Source organism: Poecilia formosa, unplaced genomic scaffold, assembly GCF_000485575.1.
Source record: "Poecilia formosa unplaced genomic scaffold, Poecilia_formosa-5.1.2 Scaffold412, whole genome shotgun sequence".
NCBI classification, from domain to species: Eukaryota; Metazoa; Chordata; class Actinopteri; order Cyprinodontiformes; family Poeciliidae; genus Poecilia; species Poecilia formosa.
In genome coordinates, this window is record NW_006800351.1 from 4,245 (window position 1) to 15,645 (window position 11,401).

The window sequence follows — 11,401 nt, forward strand, 5'->3', positions numbered from 1 at the left end:
TTGTCTGTGGAGCCCTCACATCAATAATCCATCGACCAGAACAACAATATCCCTCAGTGCTGAGGCATCTTCTGCTGTTTTGGTTGAGCAAAGTAGGAGGGTAAACCGCTCCAAGATGGCCGCCGTATTTCCTGCGCCGGAGCGGCCAATCAGGGGTCTACTCTTATAGTATGTCTATGGAGTCACTCCATCCAGGTCCAGTTTCTGCAGAACCAGATGTACTGGGAGGACAGGAGGGTGGTGTCTCTCTGCCCTCTGATTGGACAGAAACCAGGAAGTGATCTAGCAGTGGGACACAAACTCTTACAATTGGCTGGGATCCACAGGAAACTTCCTCAGGTTCTGATCAAGTTCTGATCCAGTGTGTCAGAACGCTGTGTGTTAAGAGGTTCTACTACTGGTTCTGATGGTTCTGCTGCTGGTTCTGATGGTTCTGTCCTCCATCCTGCAGTGTTCCCCTATCCGGTTCCTCCCATTGAGGAAAATGTTTTGGACGAAGACAAACTGCTCAAAGCCTGGGACGCCAAGAAGGTACAGTTCAGTTCTCCTCTCAAGTTGGACCCGGCTGGACCTAAGCAGAACCTTGTGGTTCTGGATGAAGCACAAGGTTCTGCTGTTTTTTTTTTCTTCTTTTCTTCTTCTGCGTCTCTGAGCGTCTCTGTTTTCCGACCAGCTGTCTCTGCCGTCGTCTCGACCAAAGTCCTGTGAGGTTCCAGGCATCAAGTAAGTCTTGGTTCTGATCCATAGTTCCTCCAGAGGTCCAGTCCCGGTTCTGACCGTCTTCTCACTCGTCCTAGCATCTTCACGTCCCCAGAACAGCCGTCCACGCCGGTCCAAGGCGTCCCTCAGGTCCCCAACACCGGCGGCTCGCTGCCCGACCTGTCCAGTCTCCACTTCCCGTCGCCGCTGCCCACGCCGCTGGACCAGGACGAGCCCGGTTACCCAGCATCCTCTGCTCTGAGCGGGGGCAGCAGCACTGGAAACCTGGCCTCCACCCTCACCCAGATGGGGATCAACACCGCCGGAGGAAACGGCAGCTACCACCAGCCAGCACCAGGTCAGAACCTGCCGGGTCAGGAATCAGAACCTTTAACTTCCTTCTGATGTCTTCTGGACACAAAACACTGCAGCTCTGTTGTCTACAAATGTTATAAACATATTTTTCTGGTTTTATATAAAAACGTCTCTAAATCAACCCATGATTTCCCTGAAGGTTTGAAACACCGAAGCGTTTGGACGAATCTCAGCACAGAGGAGGGAAAATATTCTTACACAAGTGGAATTTTATTGTTTCTGAATTTCAACCTGAATAAAATGAAGAAACCTGAACCCTGAGCAGATTCTCTGCAGAACCGGGCCTGGACGTTTGTTATGGCTCCATTAAAGAGCCACAGTTTTACTTTTATTCCCCTTTTAGTTCTAGAATAACAAAAATAAGCAGAAGCTACAAATACTTAAAAAAATTGTGTAAGCTACTGCTAAACTACCACATGCATAACATGAGCAGAAGCTAACGCTAAAACATTAAACACACAAGAAATTAATGTGTTTAATACATTAATTTCCTACCAGTAAACATTAAAGGATATTGGAGAAAGCGATTGCTAAACGCATAAAAACTTAGCATAAGCTAATGGTAAATACTTTAAGATATTAGCTTAGGGTATTGCTAATTACCCCAAGCTTCTCTGCAACGTTTGCACCTTAGAAATGATCAGGAGCTATTGCTAAACATGCAGCTTCCACTAAACCACTAAAAACTGTCAGGTGAGGACAGAAATCAGGATTCGAATGGAGATAAATTCATTCAGGGAAGCAAAAATTAAAATAATTTCTACTCTATCATAAACTGATGAGGAAACATTCAACTAATTATATAAAAGTGGGAATCAGAGCTTGGCATGGCGATTACAGATGAAGATTGGTTGGATGTGTGGAAAATGGGCGGATATGAGGGAGTTCACATGGAAAAATCCAACACAATTTTTCATCCCGGCTAAAGTCCAGAATAGTTATAAAGCATAAATACGGGGTGTTGGAGGATCTGTGGATCAGTGAAGGCTGATCATTCTCACATGTTTGGAACTGTCCTGGAATTGGTCAGTTTTGGAAAAATGTGCACAAAGATTCTGGGATATGAGTAGCATGGTGCTACAGCTCTGCAACTGTAACGGCATGAAAGTAAGAGTGAAATATAGGTACAATGTTAATATCTAAGCTTTTGGGAGGAAATGGGGAAGGTGGCGCCCCCTGGGCAACAACAATGGAATGATGGAAGGAATCTACATTATGGAAAAGCTGATACATGGTTTGAGACTTTAGCAGGACAGAAGAAATGGAGAATATTCAAGACTAAAGACAAAAGAACTGGTCAAAGGTCAAATAGAGGAATATCTCTATTCATACACATTAAGTACGTAAACAAATGTGAAAAATACTAATAAATAAAGAAAACCAGTCAGGTGTATGAATAATTCTGGGCTTGACTGTGCGTTCTGGAGGTGTCGCGCCACCGTGGTTTCAGTGAAGCCGGATGGAGTTCTGGAAAACGAGATGTGGTCTGCAGAAGCCATGATGCTGCCACCACCATGCATTCAGTCTGCTTGGGTCTGAGTGACCCTGATCTCTGGGAAAACGTTCCTGCAGGTTGTATTTCTGGACGTGTTGATCTCCGGACCTGTGACTTGTTCTGGACACCATCGGCGAGCTGCGCTCTAAATTTAACCCCCAGGTTCAGAGGCGGCGCGTTCGTTCTTCCTCTGCAGTCGGAAAACGTCGGCGTGTTTTGGTGGCTGCAGGAGCCGCAGGCAGGAAGCTGCAGCAGCAGACTGCACCTGGATCGGTTTCAGACAGGAAGTGCCTCTGATTACCATCGCAAATGTTCAGAGCGCAGTCGGTGGGAGGTTAAAGGTCAGATGTGGAGCTGAGACGAGCTGCAGCGTGTCTGCAGCGCCACCTGCTGTCTGCTCAGGTCTCTGTCGATTTAGAAATCGGTTCTGGATCAGATCCATGCTGGGAGGGGTCAAAGGTCATCTCCAGACCAGTCCATCAATCTCGGAGAGACAAAGAGTTCGAGGTCATGACACACAGGAAGCCTCAGACGGCATGAAGCACGGAGGTGTGGGAGTGATGATGTGGGCTTGCTTTGCAGCCACTGGAGACAGATTGCTTTCAGTCCGTCTTCTACTTCCTGTAATGATTTTTTTTCTACTTCCTGTCTGTCGTTCTGCTGCCTCAGGTCTCCTGGCGTCTCTACAGAGCACGCTCAGTAACCCCAACCTGCAGTCGTCGCTAAGCAACCCCAACATCCAGTCGTCCCTCAGCAGCCACTCCTTCTCCAACTCTCTGAGCTCCGCCTCCCTCCACTCGTCGCTAAGCAACCCGTCTCTGCAGTCGTCGCTCAGCTCCTCCCCCTCCCTTCCGTCCTCCCTCAGCAGCCAATCGCTGCACTCGTCCCTCAGTAACTCCTCCCTCCAGTCCGGCGGCTACGGCGGCGGAGGGGGCGTGGCCGGATCTGGCTCCTCCCCCTACTCGGCGATGCTGACCGGGCAGGGCCAGGTGTCCCTCAGCACGTCGCCGCGGAGACGGGCCCAGCTGTCGCCGCTCATCCTGCCGATGGCGGGGGAGTCACGGAGGATCCACCCCAAACAGTTCTCCCCCACCATGTCCCCCACCCTGTCCTCCATCTCCCAGGTAACCAGCCCACCTGGAGCCGGGTGGAGATGGAAGCACATCAAGTTCCTCCAACAGGAAGTGCTCCCCTCACCACCCCGTGATGTCACTTCCTGTGTCCCCGCAGGGCGTCCCGTTGGACACCAGCCGGCTGCCGGCGGACCAGCGCCTCCCTCCGTACCCGCTCAGCCAGCCGGGCCAGCAGAACCCGTCTCTGGGTCAGAACCAGCAGATGCTCCGCCTCCAGCAGCCCAGAACCAATCAGCAGCAGCTGCACCTGCAGAACCTCCGGAACCAGCACCTGCAGCAGTTTGGACCGGTATGTCAGGATCCTCACCCCATTTTGATGTTCTGACCCGGTTCTGACCCAGTTCTGCTCCTACACAGTCGCAGAGGCCCATGAGACCGCAGCAGAACCCGCCCGTCAAGTCAGAGAGCGCTTTGGACCCGTGCAGCCAGACGTCCTCCCAGTACCGGTCCAAACCGGACCAGAACCAGCAGGCAGAGCAGCAGCACATCAACCTGAACACAGACTTCTACAACGTGAGTACCAGAACCAGGGTAGGGTCCAATCGGGTCAGAACCTCACATAGAAACAGTCCCATCTTCGCCCAACGTTCTGCGGTCCCTGTGTCGCGCCCTGGCGGCCCCCCAGGGGGCCACAGCCCCCACGTTGAGCAGCCTGGTTTAGCTGCTGACGTCCTGATGTGCTTCTTGCAGGACGCACTGTTCAGTTCGCTGCTGGACGATCCGTACCTCAGCCTGCAGCTGTCCGGAAAATCACACCAGCAGGTGAACTTCATTTATCTATCGATTTCTTCATGTAACTCACTGCCAGGCCTCAGTCGTCCGCATGTCTTAGCCGAGCCTCCGTCCAGCACTGCAGGCTGCCGCTCACCACAGGTTCAGTCCAGGAACATGCAGATTAAACTTATTAAAATAAATAAATGCTCCACTCTGCCAGGAGACAGCTTTATCATTCTCCACACCATGTGCTGCAGTTCTGCCCTCCACCAGCTGGGGGCAGCACCAGCCCTGCTGCCTCTTTAACCAGTCTTCTCCCTCTGCTCCAGTTCCCGGCTGAGAGTCCGGTTGACGGCCTGAACCACAGCGGACCGGGTCAGAACCAGTTCCCGTCCAACAGCCAGGGGGCGCTGGAGCTGCAGCAGCCCGGCGACCCGCAGCGGCTCAACCACCAGAACCAGAACCGGAACTACAGCGGTGGAGACGGCCGCCAGAACGTCCCCAACATCATCCTCACAGGTACCCGCCAGAACCACCAGAACCTCACGCTGTTCTGACCCAGTTCTGACCCATTCCCTCCCCCTGCAGGAGACTCTCCCCCCGGTCTGTCCAAGGAGATCACCAGCGCTCTGTCCCACGTCCCCGGCTTCGAGATGGACGCCTTCTCTCTGGACGAGCCGCTGCGCATCGACCCGCTGGCACTGGACCTGCTGGAGGGCGAGCTGATGCTGGCCGACCCGGCCGTGGAGGACTCCTTCCGCTCCGACCGCCTCAAATAACCGGGCCGCACCGGGTCCAGACGCTCATCCCTCCACGTGGAGGGTTAGACTGAAGACCTGAGGTCAGAGGTCACGATAGATTTATTTTACCTGGAAACTCTCTGGGTTCTGGTTCTGGTCCATCTGGGCCCAAGATGCAGAAAAGGAAATGTAAAAAAAAAAAAAAACCAGCTGCGCTGTGAGGATCTTTGTTACACGGAAGCAGAACCAGGACCAGGACCAGAACCGGTACTGCTCTGTCAGATGCACAGTGGGTCAGTGAGTCACTCAGAGAACCACTTCAGACCCGATCCGGTCCGCCTGCAGAACCTTTCCTACTTCGTTACTCCAGAGGACATCCTGAACCTGGTAAAACCAGGAAGCAGAACCGGAACCACCCGGTCCATATGTCTGTGGTTCTGGACCCACTGGACCCAGAACTCCAGTTCATTTCGTGTCAAACATCAGCTCAGAGTTCAGATTTTCTGAAGCAGACCCTGAATGCACCACAGTTCCACGGAAGCCGCCAAAGTCCAAAGAAAAGCCCAGAACACTCGGTCCACCGGGACGGGAAGACCGGATCAGAACCAGTTCACTCAGGAGGATCTGGTCCTGAAAAATATCAGCCCAGTTCATGTAATCAGAATCTCTGTGGTCCTCTAGAACCCAGCAGGTCCAAAGCTGCATGACCCGGGAGAACAAACACCTCCGGAACCAGACCGTGTCTGAACTGGAACGGGTCGGAACCAGACCGGGTTGGAACCGGACCGTGTCTGAACTGGAACGGGTTGGAACCGGACCGGGTCTGCTGCCTCCAATAGCCCCTCCTCTCTGATCTGGGTCTGGGTCCAACCAGAACCAGAAAAGCCCTGAAATGATTTTTACAGAAAGATGAAAAATAGATTTTTGCACTTTGAAGGACAAAAGTAAAAATATTTTAAATGTTTATATTTTTATTTCTGCCCAAAGTCAAGATGTCTCCTGATTGGTGGGATGAGCCCTTTAGCCCCGCCCACTCACTGTGATGGACAGCGCTTAGCCACGCCCCCTGCCTGCTGCTGCGTCCGTTTTTCAGCCATATTTTTTCTGTAACATGTAAATAAGTTTGTATTTTATTAAGATTTGAAATGTGTACAAAGTTTCTAATATGAGAGTCTAATAAACTCTGCAGTCGTGTTCTTCTGTCCAAGAATCCGACACGGCCCGGTCCGATTCCTGGTTTTGCTGTTTCACCACAAAATCATGAAAATCAGATTTTCCCAGTAATATTCCAGAAAGATGAGCCGCAAGGTTCTGCTTGGAGGCTCCAGTCCAACCGGGTCCAGATTAATTTGGATCTTTTAGTTATTTATCAGAACCGTTCAGCTACAAACAGGAAGTTGATCCACCATGTTCCTGTTTATGGAACAAAGCTGGGGGTTCTGGAGGCAGAACGGATCAGTGACTGGTTCCGACTGACTGTCCAGAATGTGGAAAACATCTGGTCCAGAACTGCAGTGCTGCCCCCTGCAGGTCAGAGCGGGCTGCTGCAGATCTACTTCCTTCAAACGGACCGGAACCAAACCTGAGCCCTTAAAATTCGGTTGTTGATCAGAACAAAGTGAAACGGTACCAGAACTCAGTTACTGTTCAGAGTTTTAACCCTTCTCAGATCTGGACCAGCGTCTGTGCGCCTGGAGCCGTTTGAAGCGGGATGGGTTCCGGTCCAGTCCGGTCCGAGACAAAGGACCGTCTTCAGTTAGACACTCAGAAATGAACCGCAATGATTTGGAAACTTTAGCTCTAAATTAACTAAATATAGAAACTGAATATTTAGCTCCTAATCAAATAGTTAGCTCTTCGCTAGCTAAATATTTAACTCTGGGCTAGCTAACAAACATTAGCGGAAGTGGACTATCAAATTAAAATCTGGGCCTTCAGAACCTGCTGTAGATCCATCAGTAAATGTCTCCGACTTTAAAACGTCTCATGTTTTTGTTTAAAATGAAATGTTCAAGAAAAGAGGAAAAGAAACGAAGATGGAGAGGTTCGGAAAACCACGCTTTTCTTTTGGTAATCCACTTCCAGTTATTGGAAAATTAATATATTAGTTTCAATCTAAATGTTAGCTTTAAAACTACATATTTTATCAAATAAATATTTAATTTGGAGCCAGATATTTAGCTTGATAACTAAATACTTAATATGAAAGAAAATATTTAGCAAGCTTGCTAAATTAAGTTTGAAACTAACTGAATAACATGGTGAAAATGTATAAATCCCATTTTCTCTTATTGTTGCTGAGTTTGAATAACATCTGTGGATGTTAAACTTGGAGCAGAACCAGAACCAGAGAACGTTCCTGGGAGGATTCAGTCTTTTTCCCGCTCAGTCGGCAGACTTCTGGTCTTAGAGGGAATCGGAACCGGACCTGAAAATGATCCATTTTTTAACAGAACTCAGTTCTTTAACAAACCGGATGTGGACAGAACCACGAACAAAAAGGTTCCATGAACCTGCTGTGTGTGTGTGTGTGTGTGTGTGTGTGTGTGTGTGAGACTAAGGCCATATTTCATCCTGTTTTCTACTGATGTTTATGAATTTCTTACGTCCTTCATGTTGTTTATAGTTTTAGAGGAAAAACTGATTGTTTGTATTCAGATGTTTTTATTGGAGTTGTTTATTGACAATATTAATAACCAGGGAATATTGTAAATATGTTTTAAACCGGAAGTGCTTCTGACGTCAGCAGCAGCCGTTTTTAAAGGCAGACCGTTGGAGACATACGGACTGTCTACACTTTATTTTACAGAAAATAAAGCAACCTGCGGAACTGCTGCCCCCTGCTGTCCGTTTCTCTCACCTGCGCTTCGTTCTCATCCTTTCAGCTGATTTTCTCTTCATATGAAAAACATGAAAGTAATTATAAACATCCATTAGTGGAGCAGTTGGCCCTCCAACCTGCAGTCTCTTAGAAAAGTATTCACACCACTATTAACTGACCAATTTGTCCATCCATTAGACTGACGGGCTGGAGGAGAGCGTTACCATGGCGTCTGTGGAGGAGCGGCAGGGATCCATAGCTCAGGTGGGAGGAAATCAACACACTCCCACAGTTAAACGTGGTGGCAGCATTGTACTGTGGGGATCTTTTTGCAGCAGACACCAGAACTTTATGGTAAATTAAAAGTTTTATTTGAATCAAAACTTTAAAATGAAAATTTTGTCCAAAACGAAGAAATAGTATTTTCAATTAATTTTTTAAAAAACATTTTAAACAAAACCTGAACTCACCAATAAGTAAAAGTTTGGAGTCTCTCCCCTCTGAACTTCCCCCCGTGATGTCATCACCCATATATGGTCAGCGCAGGTTCAAGCTACAGCTTCAGCACTATTTGCTAAGTTGCTAAGGAACTCGGTAACAGCGCCACCTAGAGTCTGCTATTGTTGCTGCATTAATCTGCTGATTGATAAAATTTTCTCTAGCTGAAACATTTAAATTAAAAATTATCACCAGTTTTTATTAACAAGAAAGAAAAAGGCTCATGTTTCAGTCTGAAATGAAAACTCAGTGAGGGCATGGGCGGTTCTACATGGGGGCCATCAGGGGCTAATGGGGGCCCATACTCTACAGATAAAACTACATCTAATATAAGCCTATGCTTCAACCATTTTATTTTTACCTTCACAGTTTTACTTTAACAATTAATTAAAACTAAAGGTGTTGAGCTTTTAGCTTCAGGTCTGTCCTCCCTCCCCCACTGTGATCTTGAATAACCTTGACTGATGATGGTAAGTGCGAAGGCAACAGGAAGTGCTGGTTTTAGCACTTCCTCTATTTTCTGCAGCAACAGGCCCGGTAGATTTCAGAAATATTCACAACGTTCTTCTTCTTCTGCTGCTCCATTTCAAACATCCCTGAAACCTCCACACATCTGATTGAGGAACCAGTTCATCTGGAGGACACAGAACCAGAGGGCGGTTCTGGTACCAGGATCTAGTCTGATTCTGGAAGAGGAAACAAAGCAGATTACACATGGCAGACCTGAACCAGAACGGTTCTGTTGTGTTCTGCCATCAGCTCTGGATCTTTCCATGTGAAACTCCCAGACCCAGACCCGACCCTGCTGGGTCTGGCGGGCCCCGAACCGGAAGTTGCTGCTGGTTATGTTGGTTCTGGTCCAGATGGAGAGTACGATTCTGGAGCGGGTTAATAAATTCATCGCCTTCTGACATCTGCAGCTGCGTCAATTTGACCGCATCTGAACCGGAAGCAGTGCTGCGAGGCTTCAAAATAAAAGTACTACTAATCTCAAACTAAAGAGAAAACCCCTGAAGGAAGTCAGATGGATTTATAGATTATTTGTTAGACAAACAGTTGGAGGATTAATCAACCAATGAAAGCACAACAGGAGATATTTAAAGCTGATGTTCAGAGAATCCAGATTCTCTGATTAGCTGAGCTGATTCCAAAACCCAAATAAAATCACAATTATAAAGAAACTGCTATAATATAGACTTTAGACTGAAAGAGCGTGACGGTGAATGGATGTATGGATGGACGGATGGTTGGATGGATGGACGGATGGTTGGAAGGATGGATTGACGGACGGATGGTTGGATGGATGGACGGACGAACGTAAATGACAACATGAACGACAAAGCAATATCTGATTAACTGCAGGTGAGGCGTCCGTGCTCTTATTTTGAAGGTCTCTTCCGGAAGCAGTGTGCCGTGTTGCGTCCCTCTTCCTCTTTTTCTTCTTCTTCTCCGCCTCTAGAACCAGAACTGCTAACATGGACGGAACCTGGCTGGCATCGACCTGACCATGATCCTCCCTCCTCTCACCTGCGGGTCGAACCAGCTGTTACATCCAGGTACGGTCCTCCCGCCTCCAGCTGAGCCGATACTGCCCAGAACCGAACCGGGCCGGACCCAGTCCAACTCCCAGTTAGCCACTAACTGCTATGGAGAGTAACGGACACCGCGATGCGCCTATTGTCGGACAGTTCTCTGGCTTGTTTTTAGTGATGTTCGGACCTGTCGCAGTTCGGAACCAGAGGGGTGGGTTCGGGTTTTATCCGGGTTGAATGATCCTCAGCCCGATTGGGTTGTTGGCGAATCATGTTTAACCGCCGCTAGACTGTCAGCGCAGTTTCGTGACGTTATTATTATTTTTTTAATAATAATAATAATAATAATAGTAATGATAATAATAGTTTTAAACATTATCGCTAAAAACAGTGGAACAAACCGAATCCGGTCCCAATGTTCGGCTGGTACCGGAATCTTTCCGTTTCGGTGGTTCCGAAGCTGGTCAGCGGCTCTGACCGACCTGCTGTGACCGGGAAAGCTGCTTCAGAGCCCGGCCAGACCTTCCCCCTGTCCGATGATGGAAGCCGACTGCTGCAATAGTTTTGAGGCCTGTTTTCATGCATGCTGCCCCGCATGCAGCTGATGCTGGATGATGGTTAGACAGATGGAGAAGCTGCATCTCATGCATCAGAGGCAGCTGAGATCTCTGCTCCTGACATCTGGGGTTTGTATGAATTATTGATGCACATTTCATGGAGAAAGGAGCAGAGAACATTCCCAGGTGTTCCCAGATGTTCCCAGGTGTTCTGGTTTTCCAGAGTTGGGCCCTGAGGTGGAGAACCAGGAAGCTGTTCAGAAGATTCATCAGCAAATGGACCAGGTTCAGCAGGACCGGGTCAGGAGTAAACCAGGTGGTCCAGATTCCTGAAGGTTTTCTTTCAATCACAGCCCTCCTGGGAGTCATGTGACCAACTCTGGGTTTGTTTTGGCTGCGGCTGCTGGAGCTTCCAGGACGTGTCGACTCACGTCTGTCCCTGAAGGAACCGACATGCCGACGCTCCACTAACAGACCCAGTTCTGGTCCTGCTGGATCCTGGTTCTGTTCTGGTCCTTGTGGATCAGGTTGGATCCGGAATGGTCAGACTGACGCTGTGAGATTTCAGGATGAATGTTGAAGTTTATCTGGAAGAATCCATGAGATCATAGAGGACACCAAGTCCCAGCATGCACTGGGGCCACAAACACAGATCAGCTGATGGAGCTGCAGCAATACGTCCAACCAGCATCCAACTACCATCCAACTAGCATCCAACAAGCATCCAACAAGCATCCAACAAGCATCCAACAAGCATCCAACAAGCATCCAACAAGCATCCAACTAGCATCCAACAAGCATCCAACAAGCATCCAACAAGCATCCAACTAGCATCCA

General features: G+C 48.6%; 2 protein-coding genes and 1 long non-coding RNA gene across 8 annotated transcripts in view; 2 read left to right on the top strand and 1 right to left on the bottom strand.

Annotated features, from left to right (window-relative positions):
• The window catches only part of LOC103155115 (CREB-regulated transcription coactivator 2-like), a 10,371-nt gene extending 3,985 nt beyond the window's left edge, over positions 1-6,386 (top strand). For 4 of the 5 annotated variants that reach the window (XM_007576662.2, XM_016663291.1, XM_016663293.1 and 1 more), the window contains 9 exons: positions 452-531; positions 674-723; positions 798-1,057; positions 3,239-3,693; positions 3,800-3,991; positions 4,060-4,215; positions 4,393-4,464; positions 4,746-4,935; positions 5,005-6,386. In XM_007576662.2, the coding sequence (XP_007576724.2) occupies positions 452-531; positions 674-723; positions 798-1,057; positions 3,239-3,693; positions 3,800-3,991; positions 4,060-4,215; positions 4,393-4,464; positions 4,746-4,935; positions 5,005-5,195 (1,646 nt within the window). In that variant the 3' untranslated portion in view covers positions 5,196-6,386. Of the gene's footprint in view, positions 1-451; positions 532-673; positions 724-797; positions 1,058-3,238; positions 3,694-3,799; positions 3,992-4,059; positions 4,216-4,392; positions 4,465-4,741; positions 4,936-5,004 lie in introns of all 5 variants that reach the window. The other variant, XM_016663290.1, reaches the window with a different exon arrangement.
• Positions 5,187-8,005, bottom strand: LOC107833606 (uncharacterized). The gene is made up of 2 exons (XR_001659369.1): positions 5,286-8,005; positions 5,187-5,252 (listed from the first exon to the last, which is right to left on the bottom strand). It is a non-coding gene; the product is annotated as an uncharacterized LOC107833606 (long non-coding RNA).
• Positions 8,006-9,848: 1,843 nt separating this feature from the next.
• Positions 9,849-11,401, top strand: part of dennd4b (DENN/MADD domain containing 4B) — a 20,903-nt gene continuing 19,350 nt past the window's right edge. The window contains exon 1 of one of the 2 annotated variants that reach the window (XM_016663283.1): positions 9,849-10,031. The gene's annotated coding sequence lies outside the window, so the exon portion shown is untranslated. The remainder of the gene's footprint in view (positions 10,032-11,401) is intronic. The other variant, XM_007576607.2, reaches the window with a different exon arrangement.